Below are 17,572 nucleotides of genomic sequence, written 5' to 3'. Positions count from 1 at the left end.
ATTGCAAAACCAGCAAAGGGTTCAGAAGAGGTTCAGAGAGATGAAAATCTGCCTTAAACTTTGTTGGCTGAAGTTACCAGATTCTAGCGAAAAGGTAATTAAGCAGCTCGTTGCTCGCAGTGTAAAGAAGATGAATGCAGTCCATGTTCTTGGTTGAGACTTTTGACAGGGTTCTCAGCCTTCGGTTTCCAACTCCTGGATGCTCTGTGGACCATTTCTGAAAGTCCATGGAATATTAGAAAGACAAGAAACCCTGTTCCCAAGCAGAGAAGTCTGCATTTCTTTTGGAAAATTTGCTAGATTCTGAAAATTCAAAAAGGTTGGAAGTTAAATGCTGCACTAGACTCCAAAACAACATACAAACATGATGTAGACTTTTTGATAGCAGGTGATGATAACTAAGCATAAGCACAGTTTACCTGGGGATGTGGTATATTCTTGCAGTCTTTAACTCAGAGTAAATTGTCTGTCTTAAAGATCAGCTGCTAAGCAAATGGAAATGATGGCCTTGATGGGGAAGCAGTGGAGGGGGCTCCTTGTTTCCCAGGAGCCCCAGGACATCGCCGTAGATCACTGGAGTGGTTTCTTCTGGCCTTGAAGCATTTGCGTATGTGAAGTACGTTAAGTGCTCGGGACGTGCAACATGTACTGCCAGACTTTGGATCCGGTCTGGAGCAGCCTAAGCCCCACCACTGAAATAAGGACATAGAGTTTAATCTGCCTTTTGGAATCAGGTTTGTTAATTGCTCCTCTCTGATTCCAGCAACACATGTTGTAGTTTCACGTTACTCATTTAGCAGTAATTAAGTCTGATTTTTACACTCTGCTAATGTAAGATATCATCTTCCAGGCAGCTAGTAAATGTGTAATTTTGCCCTGTGTTACTTAGTGGTAGCAACAATTAACATGAGTTTTAGTATCAAGAGAAAAATTGCCATAAATAAAGCTGTTGGGAAGCACTTGCCTTTTACCTGCCAGGTCATGTAACTGTGAAATGCTTTGGGGGGGTGGGGGGTGCTGAAATGAGCTTCGTTTATTTGTGCAAAACAGCTTAAACGCTGAACTGTGTTGTCAGTACGGCATTACCGGAGAGAGCTGCGGGTCGGTTAGTGCCTGCCCCGAGCGGAGGCCGGCTGGGAGAGCTCCCACCTGGATCCGGCCAGCCCAGCCCCTGCTGCTGGGTGCTGGCGTGGGTCCCCCTGGACACAGCCGGGTGCAGCCGCCCCCGGCGGTGCTGGAGGTGGAGCAGCAACCAGCACATGCATAGGTAAATGTATAGATACAGATGTATATGCTCACATGTCTATGTGTATATACACACACATACAAAAACACTGTCTCAGTAGCACAGTGACTAAAATTCACGTGCCATAAACACCTATTCCTGTTGCCACCACCAATTTGTCTTTTTTATGAATCGTTAATGTTTGTTACTGAGGTATCCTAATCCTTATTTGCAGTAGGAAACTCCATTCCCCTGTGAAAATATTTTCTCAAGCTGCATGTGTTTTTTCCCCCCATCTTATCTGTAGTATAGTTGTGCTTTTGGCTTTTGTGCATTCTCTGGCCCTGTCTTGATTGCTTTCCAACATTCGGAGCTGTGTTACTGGGGAGATTCACTCACAAGCGGCTTCAGCGTTCCCTTCCACGTGTCCGCTCTCCCGAGGACAGCCCGTAGCACCCCCCAGTCCACGGGGCTGCAGAGGGGGAAGGCAGAAGGCTGACGGGAGCCCCCCAGCTCCTGCCACGGCTGAGAAGGCCAACAGCTGCAGCCCCAGGGCCAGCAAGGCGGCAGCGAGCACGGCTCGGCCGGGGGGTCCGTTCCTCTGTGCCTTCCCGCTGGGGCTGGCAGTGGTCGCTGGGCTCGGCTGCATTGTCTGCGTCGTGGTGGATCGTGTGACGGAAGATGCGATCCAGTCAAGGAAGCGTGCTCGGGGATTATGAACGGGGGCTCGGGAAGTTGAACTTTCTTTGCTGTTCGTCGCAGTAGCCGTCTTCATACCCATAGGGCTTTCTGTGGTCTTGGTGTGTAGCCTAAAGAGACCCACAAAACTTGGCGTGTTTTTCTGTGTGTCAGGTCTATCTCCTGCACAAGGATCGCTCGGATGTCAGTTGAATAACAATGAAAATGAGTTTTAAGAACTTCGGACTGCCAGCAGGAGAGATGGGTTGGGAGGGAGACACCAGCAAACCGATTATCCCAGCCTTAAGGGGAGACCAAAGTCATCACACAAATTAGACTTCTGGCAGATCTTATAACAAGAATACATTTTAAACTTCTGAGCAAAATTGCAGTATAAGGTCAAACTATATTGAATTAACGTTTCCTGATAAAAAGGGTTTCTTACATAAATTAAGGCTGTCTTTTGCCTTGTCACTGTTCCTGTTTGGATTTATTTCAAAGATGAATGAGTAAAGGAAAAAAAATGTAATTTAAGGAATCTGTTTTTTCCCAGACAAGGATTCAATTATTCTTTTTAGTTGTTTTTTTTGGGTTTTTTTGGTTTTTTTATTGTTACCATCACTTTAGTGAAAGTATGGGCTCCAGTGTTACAATTTTAAAGAGCAATTAGTGTGACAAGCTTCCACATTAATGAATTTGCATTTTCTGAAGCCTCCTGGCATGCGAATCGCAGCTCATGAGAAGAGGGGGCTCTCCTTCTCAACCTCCCTCTGCCGCACAACGTGTCTGGGCGGCCGCACAGGCAGCACCCGTTGCTCTGGCTGGGCCTCGTGTTCTAGAGGTTTTTACAGTGGGGGCACAGCTGGGGGGACCTGGGGCTAGTTTTCAGAAGTGACCACCGTGCCCAGCTGCCTGTGGTCCTGGGACCCCGCTCCCATCTGGGACCCCGCGGGTAGGGGCACCCAGAGCAAGAGGCCGTGCTGAGGGGATGCACCAAGAGGGTTGTCGTACGTGCGAAGCTGATTCACTTGGTCACAGGGGGGTGCAGTGGGGGTTGGATCTAGAATTGTTATACGTAGAATTACTTTTTATTCTTTCTTGCTGTGGATGGTTGTCAAATTGATGAATGTCCTTTCATCCAAATAAAATTAGTGCATGAAATTTGTTGTTTACCACATCTGAAGTCAATAAAAAATTCAGTAACAAGTCAATCCTGATTTTCTTGTTTGCTTTGTGCAACTACAACAAAAATGTATCATACGTGAGAGGTTTTCTTCAAAGAGGCTGTACTCCAGGTCTAGTGAAAGCGCAGAATTGCTGGTGCTGTTTTCCTGGTGTTAACAGTACTTGGGCCACATGTCTTGCTGTGCACTCAGCGCTGCGTGTGCCACTGAGCCTTCAGCATTTTCCAGGTAGCCCTTGAGCCTTTGTAGGCTCACCCTGGAGCCAGACCACGTTCCTTTCGCCAGCTTTTGGGCTCTGCAGCTTCCCGGAGGCAGGTCTGGGCCATGCCGAGTCCCTGTGGGCGCAGCTTCCCCTGAGCAAAAACGTGTGTCCAGAGAGGATGGGCACGCTGGGCTTTGGAAACAACTGGTGTAAGCTCGCCTCCAGCAAACTTTTAAAAGAAAGAGTGGGTTTTAGAGTTGTACTGCAGAAATACATAGTTTAGAAAAGCAAAGCAAGCAGCTGATACAGCTTGCCAGGTTGCCCTGGTCAGTATGATGGCCTGGAGGAGCAGCTGGGGGGGTTCCTCCTAGGTCTGTTTGTTTTAGCCAGTGATGCGAGGAACGAGGAGACGCCTGTAGCTTCTAACCCAGTTGTGCTGATTCTCTTCTTCAGGGTCGATGTTCAAGGGAAAACTGCAAATACCTTCACCCGCCACCGCACTTAAAAACGCAGCTGGAGATAAATGGACGCAATAACCTGATTCAGCAGAAGAATATGGCCATGCTGGCCCAGCAGATGCAGCTCGCCAACGCCATGATGCCCGGTGCCCCCTTACAGCCTGTGGTACGTGCGCTTCTGGGCTTCGCTCAGTGAGTACAGGGAGTTGGGCTTGGAGGAGGTTAGCAGGCGTGCTTACACGCTGGAAAAGCCCCTAAACGTCGCTAACTGCTGGAGAAATCAAACACGATCAATGCTGGTCTGTATGTCTTCGTACTGCTTCATGCTCCCTTGCCTGCAGTAATACTGCTAATTTAATTAATTTGGTTAATCTTTTGTTAATGTAATTCATTTTTTGCAACTTATTTCTTAAAATTAAGAAAGGGAATGACCTCTTTTACCATCTGATTTTCATAAATAGACATTTCCTTTACAATTTCTTGCGCTCTAGGAAGTTCCTGGGTTTGAGAAGATTCCCACTGGATGTTTCCCGTTCACTCGGGGGAAGCTTCCCAGGGATTTACTTGCGGGAATTGGACTTTGGTTTTCATAGCACATCATCAGGCAGAGCAGAAAGCTTGCCCTGGGTGATGTATGGCTCCTGTCAGCCAGACCTGCACGATCCACAGCTCGGGCTTGGCAGGAAGCAGTACAGATAATCACACTTTCTGCAGAAAGCCAAGGGGTGGGGGAAGGAGAATCTGTCAGAACCTCTCATCTGGTCGCAGTGAAGTGTCATCATATGTTACATCATACCAGTTTCTCTTGTACCGTAGTAAGTAAGCGCAGTGCCGCATTCCACGAAGTCGAATGCCATGGCTGAGTTTCTTGCTCCACAGGAATCCCTCGTTTCAGCAAACGTAACGGGGATTGGCATCAACCCACCATGCACATACGCATTTGGGAGCTGAACACCCTGTGCCAGATCCAGAGAGGTCAGCTGAGCTGACCTATGGATAAATTTGGCCCAGAACCCTTTTGATATAAATTTCTAGCTCAGACATTAGAGGGTACTGATTAATGTATGAGCGAGACTGGCGCTGATTAATGTATGAGCACGGCTGATACATTCTGCATAAAAAGGCAAACAATGCTCTCTGGCTGAAGCTCTCTCTTTCAATGGGTAAAATGGCAGAAAAGGAGAACATAAGTTGAAAAATATATATAAAATAAATATATCTGCATTAGCACTTCTCTGACAGTTCTTTTACTCCTTTCTTGCTGGCACGGGTAGAATTTAGGGAGTTTAATTTACCTCTAGATGTCTTCCATTAGGAATCCTATATTCACTGTTAGATGAGTTCTTCAGCTTTTATTTCAGAAAACATAGTGACAATTAATAGTCCTGAAAATATAGCTGAATCCTTAGGAAAAGTCATCTCAGCAGAAAGGACTCTCATGCTTGGGCCGAGTGGTTGTTTGGCTCCACCTTTTGTGGGTCTACAGAATACCAGTAAATATTTTGTAGCTTATTTGATTCAGTTAATACAACTGTTTCTCTCCCACAGAGCTTTATGCCTCGGCTGTTTCAAGAAAAAGTATGTGGGGGAGAAAAGCAGAAAACGTTGTGGTCGGATTGTCACAGTAAATTGACTTTAGTGCCTGTTAGCACAGCAAGATACCGCACTTTGTTTTCTCCCTTTTGATTGGCTTTTCTTTAAATAAAATCCCCCGTGGCACTGAGGCAAGGCGAAGAGCTGAGGCAGCGGCAGTGCCAGCCTCGGGGGGCCCGGAGCTGCACCCCACAGCCTGCTCCCTGCTCCCTCCCGCGGCCGCAGCTCTCGGATGGCTCTTAGATCCCAAACAAAACTAAGGGTCTGTACAGCCAGGCGGCTCAAAAGCAGGCAGGATTTTACGTGCTGTAACTCCAGAGCAACCTTGGAAGGATTTTTCAGTTTTAGCAGCTCAAAACAGACGTGTGCACAGGCCACAATTTTGTTTTTATTTCCTGATTTGAGTACAGTGGTACAGCATTAGTGCCAGCAAATTCATATTTGGGACTATGAGAAAGCTGAAATCAAAATGCAGCCAACAGCAAGAACCATTGCTTAAAATATTCTTCCCTGTTAACCTGTGTGTCTGTTTCATGAATTGTAGCCAAATATGCGCTCTCGGGTTTATACAAGGCAGTGTGTAGGCACACACCAACATTTGGGTAAACATGACAAAAAACACTAATGCAGTCCTTTGGATTAACGTTCCTTTTTAATATAAAGAGAAGCTAGTGTGAGGGTAACATTTAAATCAAATTTAAGTTCTCCTTTATGCTACACTCCCACTGTCCCTAACGAGCAAAATTTAAGTCATTGTATTCTGAAGTGCAGCACAAACCTCCTGCCCGTGCCTGGGTAATTTCTGCGTACATCGCTTGAGTTCAAACATCACAGACAGTGTATTTTCAGGATTCAGTTCCATTCAATACGAGGATTCATAGCAGGGCCCAGTGGCTGTCCCAGCAATAGTGTTTCCAAATGGATGTCATCCTACTAATTTGGCCTTAAAATTACTTTATTTTTTAGCCCAGTTGAAATGGATGTTATCTCAGGGTGTTCTAGCAAGTGATTTTTATCATCTCATCTAGCGAGGCTTCAGTCATTTTGTTTTGTTTTACAAAAATCAATACCCTATGCTTTAATAAAAGTAAGTGAACTAACTTAATGAGAGACTCTAATTTAGTAAGCAAAGCAGTAGGATCCTTTCGCTCATATTTCTGTTTGATAAATATTTTAATTATCTTAGTTGCAAGTAATGGACTTTTCCCATCTTCCCTTTTTAGTCCACTCTTCTATCTGTCTTTAGCTGGCACTTGATTTCAGATGGTGAGCAGGGACTGCGTGTCCTGCTGCCTGCAAGCGCTGAGATCCTGAGGAAGAGCTCAGCCTGCTTGGGTCAGCTCTGCCCTCCTCACTTCTAAACCGGTTGGGGGGGAGTTGGGCTCAGCTAGACTACAGCTTGTTTGGCATCAGCTGGTACTAGGGCATCAGTGAGTGATGCTGTGCTGCTTCGCAATAGCAATGTCAGACCCTGGATTTGCCTTTTCCAGGTCACATTTTGTGTGAAAAGCACTAATTAGAAGCAGGAAGCTGTAGATGCAAGACCAGAAGAGCAGAGATGGATGGTGAAGGTGACTGGAGACTGGGAGGCCGTTCCTCGGAAGCACGGGGAGCCCCGAGGCTGCTGCGCTGCGCAGGCCTGAACCGTGGGGCCATTAGTGGGGTGTGCCGTGCCACAGAGGGGATCTGCTGGGCGCTGCGGGTACAAACCTGCAGCAGAACGAGGCCCCAGACCTTCCTGCGGGGTGTTTGTCATTCAGGAGCAGCTGCGGGTCCCCCGTGGATGCGGTACCCGCCTGCGCTTTCCTCAGTGTCCAGGTGCTGGGTTGATGACTGGGAAAAGATGTGTTCAATGAGTCCAGCTCCTGCCCTGTGGGCAGCTGATATTTCAGGGCTGGAGCGCTGGCAGAGAGCCCATCTGTCTGTCTGTCCCGAGAGGAGCTGTGGCTCCGCTGCGTTGCAGAGGCCAGTTTCCGAAGGTGCCCCTGTGCCTCCTTGCCAGTCGACGGAGCCCGTTAGGGAGCAGTGCCCCGGAGAGGCAGACCCACAGAGATCAGACCTGCGGCTCAGGGTCACGTTGCTGGTGCACAGGCATTGTTAGAGCAGAATTATTCAGTGGAGGAGACAACGTAGATTAGGGGACATCTGGCAGCATGGAGCTGCATCCAGGGCTGTGTCCTCCTTCACCGCTGTTCTCTCTGCTGATCTACAGGAGCTGTGTTTTTCTTTTTTTAGCTGTTCTGCATGAGGCACAGCATGGTAGGGCCCGAACTGCAAGGCCAGTCAGTAGTTGTATGGTTTGTTTGTGGCAATAGAGAAATATTTCCTCTGCTTCTAGAGACGGGAAGTGAAAGCTCGCTGGAAAACAAGTGAGCAGTGAACAGCAGAGAGGAGCCCAGCAGCTTGGGCTGACCTGTCCCTCGTCCTGTGTGTCATCGAGGTCCCAGTTCTGACCAGTTTGCAGTTACAGGGGAGCCCAGGCTGAGCCTGGGCTGATGCTCACAGGTGGCAGGGCTGTGCTTGGGGTGACCCTTGGGGCAGAGCCCGCTCCTGCCCAAGCCTTGGAGCAGTGCTGAGATGGCTGGAGACAGTCCCTGTGAGCCCCAGGCTCTGCTGCGTGTCCTCCGAGGCCTCTGCGCTGCCAGGAATCTTTTTGGGGTGCAGGAGTGTTGGGGTTTGTGCCCTGGCAGCCTCCTGCTCCTGCTGTGTGCTGCCCAGGAGCACAGCTCAGAGCCCGGGCTAATACCACTGCAGGGCAGGTTTTTATCTCCTCATTTACATGTGTACAGCACATCGGCTTTCAGAATAGTATGAAGTGGCTTTGACAAAATGTGCTATTATTTTGCAGGGATCTAAAGGCCTCAGGATATTTATATTAGTACAAAATGATCTCAGTAGAAAATAAATGGGGTAGTCTTTTATTTACTGTACAGTGAGTATATTGGGCTGAAATCAAACATTGCTATCTCTTAAGTTACACACTAACAGACTGGTTTGTAGTTTCATTTTTAATGTTCTTTATTACATAGCTGATAACACAGTAATGAAAAGTGCAGTTAATTAATACTGTATTTAAGAGTAATATTTTATTTCCTGTAAAATTTTCTTGGTCTTCATTCACATGGATGAAGAACCAGAGATGTTAAAGAAATTACTCCCATTTACACAACTTTCAGTCTTTTTTTCTTCAGTAATCTCTGCGTGTGTTTTTGTCCAGTGTTTCAAATGGACTTGTTCCTCACTTCCAAACGGTTCAGTCATTTCCTCAGGAATACAAAAACATGTGGTGTTATATGCTGTCTGGCTTAAATAGATATGAAACAGAGAAAAAGAGTTGTGTTAACTCTGTAGTTGTTTTTCCCTCTAAAAAATAGTTTGGAAGAAAAATCTGAATGCCTTGAGCAGCTACTTTATTTAGATACTAAAGATAAACACTCCAGACTAAATTTTATTTGGCAATTACACTGGTAGCGCAGTGCCTTTGCATTCAGTGGGGCAAAAGAGTTATTTAATCTTTACTGCAGTGTAACAGCTCCACATTTGGTCTTACAACATTATTTGGTCTTCTACATCCAATTATCTTCACACCATGTGATAGCCCACAAGGGCATCTGACTCTTTCTTTTTTTAAAACAAGCAAACAAACAAAGTAGTATTTGCATGCTCACTCTCTCTCTTTCTCTGGCTCAATGTTTTAGTCTAAACAAAGCATATCCTTGATGCAGTGTATTTCTTTCTGAATATCTGCACGGACAGCCTGTTTAATTTTGTAAAAATAAATGATTATGGTTGTCTGGTTTTGTTCCTGTGTTAATCCCCTGTAATTTCTGAACCCATGCTGGCTGTCATCAGGGTCAGAAAGGTGTTTATCTGTGTCTGAAGTTGAGTGTGGTTTGACGGTCTGCTGGGGCTCTCGTCCAGGTGCCTTTTTCCCCGAGAGTGGGCGTTCAGACACATTTTGGACATGCCCCCCGCCTCAAGACCTCAGATTTTCTCCTGTGGCCGTGAGGTTATGATGGCATTGCTCAGGGGCGGATCAGATGAGAGTTTGCTCCAAGAGCTGCGGTGGCACAGGGAAAGCTGGAGCAGGAGGACCAGGGGGGCTGGCGGGCGATGCCTGCCCTCGTGGACTCGCTCGTGTGTGACATTTGCGCGGGTGTTCTTCGTGTTCCACAGACACGACAAATACTTCTTTCCTGCTAGTAACAGAAACTCACTGCTGTCGTGATTCAAGACAACAGCCAAAAAGTTATTATGCTGACGACATAGCAAGTATAAATATTTAAAGTGTCGTTCTTCTTTTCTGTGATTGCAGCCGATGTTTTCTGTTGCACCGAGCTTAGCCACCAATGCATCAGCTGCCTTCAACCCCTACCTGGGGCCCGTCTCCCCAGGCCTGGTCCCAGCAGAGATCCTGCCCACCGCCCCGATGCTGGTGACAGGGAACCCCGGTGTCCCAGTTCCTGCTGCTGCCGCCGCCGCTGCCCAGAAGCTGATGAGGACAGACAGGCTGGAGGTAGGAGCCGATATGTGTAACTTAGTCTCGTGAGTTGTATTATTTATTATGTCTCCTAGATATAAAATATTTTTCTTGAGAAAGAAAATCAGGTTTCACTTCAGCTGATAGAGTCGTATCTTGGTGACCGGTAAGGACGAGTGATCATACAGTAAGTTAATGCTTGGGGTTCTGCTGCTGACAATCCGTTGCAGAAAGAAACAGAAATATGGAGCCCTTTTAGGAACAACTGTGGCAGCAGCAAGAGCGCCTCGAAACTGTGTCGGTGTGTGCCCAGAGGCTGTTGGCTGAGGGGTGCGTGGGCAGCGGGAGCGGGCGCAGGGGCAGGGGTTGGGCTGCCTGGGTGGGAGCTGGCGCTCAGCCTCTCTTACTGTTGCTGTGCACAGATGGTGCCGGCGCTCCCGCGCCTGGCTTATCAGCCTCGCTACAACCCTGACAAGTGTTGGTGCTCTCGAGCTGGTAACTCTCCCTTGCCCTGAATCTTTCTTATCTGAAAGGCCTGACAGTGTTTTCGGCACCTTATCGGCGCTGCGGCAACGTGGGCGGTGAGCCACTGACGTGACGTGCTGCAGGCTGCTGCGCGCTTGGAGCGCGGCTTGTGAGCTCGGCCTGCGAGCGGGTGTTCGCAGCCCCGGTCAGATCTGGTGGTTAAAAGGTGGTGATGGGAGAGGCTGAGCAGGCGGGGTGATCCGCCGTCACCCCGTTTGCCTGTTGGACACGGCGGTGTGTTGGCTCTCCCTGCGGTGCGGTGCTGCTCTCCCCATCCGGCGCCACGCAGCAGCTTTGCTGGGCGGTGGAGGGAGCTGAGCTGTGCCGTGGCCCGGGCTGGCGGCCTCAGCCCTCCTGCTCGGCCCTCAGCCCCCAGCCCCGCGGCCGGCGCTCAGCGGGAGCATCCCTGTGGCGTTGGGGATCCCAGTGCTGCGACATCTCTGCGTGGGGACAGCGTGCGAGGGGTGGATGGGTGGTTCTGCTCTCGGGTATGGTCCCCAGCCTCAGGGAGCGCAGCGGGAGGAGCAAGAAGGATCCCTCGTTTTAAAACGCAGCCAGTTGTAATTGTAATGCTTTTCTTTCTGCCCACACATCTGGGGATTAATTCACCTTACAAGGAAAATTAATTCCGTTTTCCCAGTTGTATCTCTGGCTGACGAGCTGCTGCTCGCAAGGCTGCGGGCTGGGAGGAGTGTGGAGGGTCATCTGGCAGCGAGCATTTCCCGCTGCCACTGTCACTATTCTCAGAGCTCACGTCACCACAGGTTCCCCTTCTGCGGGATCGCATCATTTCCCTTTTTAGACATGTTTTCTCTGAGGAGAGCGTTCCCCAAAGCACGGTCAGGTTACAGGAGAGGCAGCCACACTGAGCTGAGAGCTGGCGCACGGGTGGCTGCTTGGAATCACCAAGGGATGTTTTTCCTCTGAGGACTCTTATTTTATGATGGATACCTGCCAGAGGTGGATTAAAACCAAAATTCAATCAGATAAATTCATAAACAAGTCACACTAGATTCGGAAGCAGTACTGAGAGGAGGATGCTGGTGGCAGGGAGCAGCGCCGAGGTCGTCTGCTGTGTTTGTGCTTCCACCTGCGTAGTGGCCGTGGCGGAGGGGACGCAGGGGCTCAGAACCTTTCTCTTGCTAAGGGGGAGCGGGGCACACCCGAAGGCCCCGAGCACCCGCTCTGCCCATGGCCAGGGAAACACGGGAGCCCCAGGGGGGCCGCGTGGGGGCACCTCTTGACGTGCTGCCTCCAGGGCAGAGCTTGTGTTGGCCAAAGCACACGGGGAGCTCATGAAATCTGGGACTTAAGTGCGCAGGGTTTGGTCCTCCAGACGCCTGCGTTCTCTTTACATAGCTATTTAGAGAAGTGATACGCTGCTGAGCCACCCTCCTCTGCGTGAGAGGGAGTTGTGAGAGTGTTACTCGCACAAAACACCCAGGGGCACAGTCTGCAGTAAAAAACATTTTTATCAATTAGGAAAAGCCATCAAAAAACATCTGAAATCAGTAAAATTTTGAAAAAAGGCCGAGTGGTTTTGCTTTGAACTTGTATGGAAAGGAAGATGATGGCCAAGTTGGAAACCCCTGAAAACAAGCGCTGAGACTCCGAGGAGTGCCTCTCCCGTCCCCTTTCCCGGTGAACTGGCTCGGCATGGGATCCCCCCGGAGCAGGGAATGCTGGCGGTGCCGGGCCCCCCTCCCAGCTGAGGCAGGACACGTGCTTCTCAGCTGTGCGCTCGCCCCAGCTCGTCAGCACCCAGCACCTTTCTGCTGTAACTGCTTTTATCCGGGTGGGCTCTGCTCCCGGGAGGTGTCCTGGTCCTCCTTGTCCCTTCTCATCCTTGTCCCAGCCCTGCCTCCCTGCAGAGCCCTTCCCTTGGCTCTGCTCTGACCGTCGTGACACGTAGATCCACCTTCTTCTACCCTTTAAGCTGTTTAAGTTTTGGTTTTTATTTTGACAGGGATCAGGAGCACATCCAGGTTGACCCACCGACTGCAATTCCACACTGCGCTGCTGTCTTACAAAATTACTATCTGTTGGGGGAAGGGGGTGGCTTTTCCTCCTCCTTTTTTCCTTTCAGCAAATGCGGTTTAAATAGTGAAATATGTAGGTGAGAAGATAATTTGCTATTTGCTACTTTCCAGCATATTGGTCGTTTAATTTGGAGTATCCAAATTTACTACACAAGTACCAAATAAGCACATAATTTTTATGAACACCAAACCATCTGAATGTACTTTATAGATTACAGAAATGCAGAACTGATTTGAAAGATTTTACATGATCTGGTTGTTGCCTCTCAGAGAAGGCAGCGTGTGTCTACCTGCTCTTTAAGTGAGCTTGTTGCTGTTGGTATTGTCATTTGTTATGACATGATTAGAGAGCTTTATAAGGCTTAGCTCGCTCTCCCTTGGAATGAACTGTCCTTGAGAAAAATAACCACTGTGATGTTAGCGTCTAATCTTGGAATATGATTTGTTCTGCTTAGAATTTTAAATACTTACTTTCAAGAATGATGTACTCTGGCATTAATTAAGTTAGCACACATGTTCTGGGGTACTGTTCCACAACTAAAAGCTCTTGATACATACACCTGGGATTTTAAGGAAAGCGGTTAAACAACACAGGTCTGTCAGGCAGTGTGCCTGGCCTTCTGAATTAATATGAATATTTGTAAGATCAGGTCGGTAGCAGTAAGATTGATTTTGTATGTATTTGGACCGCGGCGCCTGTACAGACAGCACACAGGTGTTTGGGTGTCCAGCGTGTTCAGCCACTTCTGGAAGGAACCTAGATCTGAGGGTGGAAACTTCAGGGGTTGGGGCTTTTCTTAGAGCTTTCCTCCCGCTCCTCTCCTGCCAGAAATGTCTTGAACAAAAGTGTGGCTCTTCCAGTGAACTAGAAGAGAAGCAAGGACAACAGGGAAGTGAGAGAGAGAGGAGTTGCCTAACTGTTTTATTTAAAACTCATGTGTTTCGGTTTGAATGCCATCAGTTTCTGTTAGAAGCATTCAAGAGTCAAGAATGACCACAACCAAGCGGCTGTTTCCTGCCTGTTTCATATATACCATTTTTTTCCAGAAAGAAGCAGTTTAGAAGTTCTTGGAGATTTTCAGATCTTGGTAATCAGGAAATCTGACCAATTGGTTCCATTTCTTTAAACTTTCAGAAGTTACTGGATAACAATATGCCCATTTTGATAAATTCTCTTCGATGCAGAGAAGGAGACCAGAGGAGTGACCTGCTTGTGGCAGGGCAGGGATCTCGGCTCTACTCTCCGTGTCCCTCCAGCCACACCTCAACAGGTTTGGGGTGAGCAGCGTGGCACCACTGCCGTAGCCAAGGTGATGCGGCAGTTGTCTCCCCCCTGGGTGGGCAGCTGGAATCCCAGCAGGGCGATCAGAATGAACTCAGCCCAAAGTTAGAACAAGTTAAGGGAACTGCAGGGAATCAGTAATATTGCAGCACTAACTCAGTGTTTTTGCAGACAGGCTAGGGGCGTACAGGTGCCTCTCTTGTTTATGTTTCTTAACATGCTGAGTTGAAAATTATGATACTAATTACAGGGCTATTAATAAATAACTAAACAACAGCTCTCCAGATCTGAAAGACCAGACAGCATACCATGCTTCTGTGCCTCTCTTCACTCAAGCAGAGGAATGATATATTGCTGTGTGCCCGTGGCAAAAAATAACACCATTTTCAATGCTTGCTTTTAAATAAACAAGAATTGGAAACGTTCTTGACTGCCGTCACAGTGGTTGAAAAGCCATTGCTGGTCACACTGATTAAAAGGACTAGCAGCACTATGGTTTGTGTCTGACTGCTGTGAAGCATCGGTCAGAGATCTCCTGAGGAGCACTGAGAGCCATTCATTGCCTTATCTCAGCTACTGCGTGACAGCGTGGGGAAAATTTGCTCTGGACATGCCAAAGATTATCTCTATCTGCCTAAGTATTTCAGTTTTCTGGTCATTCTTCTTTGGTTTTTAACTATGATAAAATCAGCTTATCTGTGGATGCGTCTTCTCTCTCTCTGTACATAGATACTTTATATATACACTTATATATGAATTGGTATATATCATCTTTGTGTTATTAATGCAGTAGTTCTTGCCTATGTGTGGAGTGGATCACCAACACAAGACAAAGAGCAAAGACAGTCAACTGACATTAGTTGCATCCTTTTCTTTATCTTCAGAGGAAGAGACTTCAGTTTACATCTAGACTGCAAACAAATAATCTAAGGAAATTATCTGGTTTTGTCTCTTTGGGAGGCCTGTGTTTGGGTAGAAGACACTGGTTGGTGACCCAGAAAGTATTCCTGGACGATGCAGGAGGGCAAGTGGTGATGCAGGTGGTGGGGCTGTGCAGCCCAGCAGTGCTTCGGAGCAGCAGTGATGTGCCAGCTCTGTTTGGGGTACGCTTAGAGTGAGGGCAGAGAGAGCGGGGTCTCATGTGAGCAGGGATGGAGCTAGCACACAGTGCACACCAGAAGAAGACTTGGCATTTTTGATGGCTTAAACAGGTGCCACCTCCTTCCCCAGTCACTGCCTGCGTCACGCTAGCTGGCAGAGTGGTCTGTGTAGTGATAGGACAAGGGGTCATGGTTTTAAACTGAAAAAGGGCAGATTTGGCTTAGCTATAAGGAAGAAATTCTCCCCTGTGAGGGTGGTGAGGCCCTGGCACAGGTTGCCCAGAGAAGCTGTGGCTGCCCCCTCCCTGGAAGGGTTCAAGGCCGGGTTGGATGGGGCTTTGGGCAACCTGGGCTAGTGGAAGGTGGCCCTGCCTGGGACAGGGGGGTGGGACTGGATGTGCTTTGAGGTCCCTTCCCACCCAAACCATCCTGTAATTCTGTGTCACTGCATGGGGTTGAGACCAGGGAAGGGATCTGGCTGCAGAATTACCTGGAAGGGAAGTGGTTATTTTCCAGCTGAGGAATTTGCCCAATCTGTGCCATGTGTGCCCCAGAAACAGTTCTGGAGGCACCGAGCTGTGAGCGGTGGGGCCGCGGGGATGAGCGAGGGCAGTGGAGGTGCCTGAACTGCCTCATTTGGCTCTGCTGCAAATACATACCCAGAGCCCTTGTCACCGCATGGAAAAAGACTATAAATAGGGTCATGCTGGAACGACCCTGGACAAATGGGTGTTTCCTGTGAACGGGTTCACAAATGGCATTGCTCTTGTCCTTCGGGGATGTGATTTGAGAAGCCGTAGATGATGGGCAGCTGGTACTTGAAGCAGCACAGGGGTTAAAAAGCAGCTAGAGCTCTAGCATGGATGGAAACCAAATAACAACCAAATTTGGTTTGTTGCAGGCATCGGAGCCAAGGTCCTTGAGGAAATACTGGTGATCCAAGCTCATGGGCACCCACCTTTAAAAGGAAATTCCATCTACTAAAGTGGTTTTATTTTTATACAAACTTGGTTGCTTTTGTCCCGTTCTGTTTCCTATAGCCTTTAGAAGACAAAAATGACAAACACCGCTTTTGTTTGCGGTTTGTGAAGAGCTGACCCTGAAAAAAACACACGTTTTTTTTTAAATAGAGGCTTTGAAAGGAGGGAGCCGGTGTTTGCTGCACCGGTGATGAAGTGCCCCCCAGCCCAGCAGCTGCTTTGTGCCATTTCTGATTCCCTCAGCTTCCTCTGGCTGCTTTGTGACGGTGGGACGGTGACCAACCGCTCTGGCTGTCAGGGGCCACCGTCTGCTGCTGCGCAGGGCCATCCGCGGGTTTTGGGTTGCCCTCTCGTGGCAGGTGCCTGGATCGTGGGGGCCAGCACAGCACCACACACCCTGTGGGTGCAGCTCACTGCCCGGGGTGCCTGGCCAGGGGGTGGCCATGCACCCCTCCTCCCCGCACCTCCGGCTGCTCCCCGGAGTTAATGCGTCGAGCGTCAGGGCACGGCCAGAGCACGGTGGAGCGACCGCGTCCCAGCGCCGTGGTGCTTGCAGTGATCTCGGAGACTTTCTTCACAAAACGGAAAAAGCCCTGTGGGTGGCTAGGCCAAAATAAAACCGGCTGTGTGCTTGGCTCTTGATCCTGGTGGGGTTTGGATGCTCTTTGACATCAGAAGTGGCTTTTGAGAAGCCAGGTCCCTGCTGCCAGGTTTCTGAGCCCACTGTCCCCCCATGCCTGGGGCCGGGCACCCTCCTCCCGGCGCTCTCACGGGCTTCCAGAAATGCCGACTCGCTCTGAGCCATGCCTGCCACACCCATCACCCAAACTAAGCACCTTTCTTTGTCCCGGTGTCGCAGGTGTGTCGAGAGTACCAGCGTGGCAACTGCAACCGGGGAGAGAACGACTGCCGGTTCGCCCACCCCGCCGACAGCGCCATGATTGACACCAATGACAACACGGTCACTGTCTGCATGGATTACATCAAAGGGAGATGCTCACGGGAAAAGTGCAAATATTTTCACCCTCCCGCACACCTGCAAGCCAAGATCAAGGCTGCCCAGTACCAGGTTAACCAAGCTGCAGCTGCCCAGGCAGCAGCGACTGCAGCTGCCATGGTGAGTTTGGGAAACGCCTCTGGAATAGATGTTGGTTAGAGGCAGTAATTGATGCGGGAGCTGTTCTCGCTGGAGGGGGGTGTGTGTGCTCGGGGAGCCCAGTCACTACACGGTGCAATGAGCTTTCTCAGCATGTGGTGCCAGATTTGCTCTTAAGTAGTCTCAGACCGTTAAGGTGTTTGACTAATTTTGCCTGCTGATGTACAGAGTAGCTATATGTACATATATGTGTGCCTATGTGTGTGCGTGTCGGTACGTGTGTGTGCATATATGTATATATAGTTTATTGTGTGTTCGTGTGTGGGTAGATGTGTATCTATCTAGTTGCACAGATAGATAAACCCGTATTTCAGTTCCCATTAAGTCCATGTTTGTAGAGACTTAGTCTGAAGTCGATCTTACTGTGTTCATGCTACTCGTAGCCCAGCTCCCCGTCCCCGCCCGAGGGCAGGCGCTCGAGCAAACCTCGCAGCGGTTTTGATCTGGAACTCCTCAGGGCCTGGTTTCCGAGCCAGGAGGGGGCTGTGGTGGCAGATCGTCCTCCCGCCGCAGAGCCCCGCGGGGGTGCAGGGAGCGGAGCACGGCGGGGACGCGGCGGTGCGAGGCGGGAGCTGCGGGCTCCCGGAGGCCGGCGCGGGGCATCAAGCCGGCGGCCGGTGACGGGAAGCCCCGCGTCCGCTCCTGCCAGGCCGCCAGCGCCCCACGCCTC

At 49.4% G+C, this 17,572-nt stretch overlaps 1 protein-coding gene across 17 annotated transcripts in view; it reads left to right on the top strand.

Moving 5' to 3' along the window:
• MBNL1 (muscleblind like splicing regulator 1) overlaps window positions 1-17,572 on the top strand; it is a 103,889-nt gene that overhangs the window by 70,228 nt on the left and 16,089 nt on the right. For all 17 annotated transcript variants that reach the window (XM_074834423.1, XM_074834436.1, XM_074834431.1 and 14 more), the window contains 3 exons: window positions 3,743-3,913; window positions 9,656-9,856; window positions 16,606-16,863. In XM_074834423.1, the coding sequence (XP_074690524.1) occupies window positions 3,743-3,913; window positions 9,656-9,856; window positions 16,606-16,863 (630 nt within the window). The remainder of the gene's footprint in view (window positions 1-3,742; window positions 3,914-9,655; window positions 9,857-16,605; window positions 16,864-17,572) is intronic.

Source organism: Strix aluco, chromosome 9 (assembly GCF_031877795.1).
Source record: "Strix aluco isolate bStrAlu1 chromosome 9, bStrAlu1.hap1, whole genome shotgun sequence".
Taxonomy (NCBI): Eukaryota; Metazoa; Chordata; class Aves; order Strigiformes; family Strigidae; genus Strix; species Strix aluco.
The sequence above is the reverse complement of the archived record's forward strand: the minus strand, read 5'-3'. Positions and strand labels throughout refer to the sequence as shown.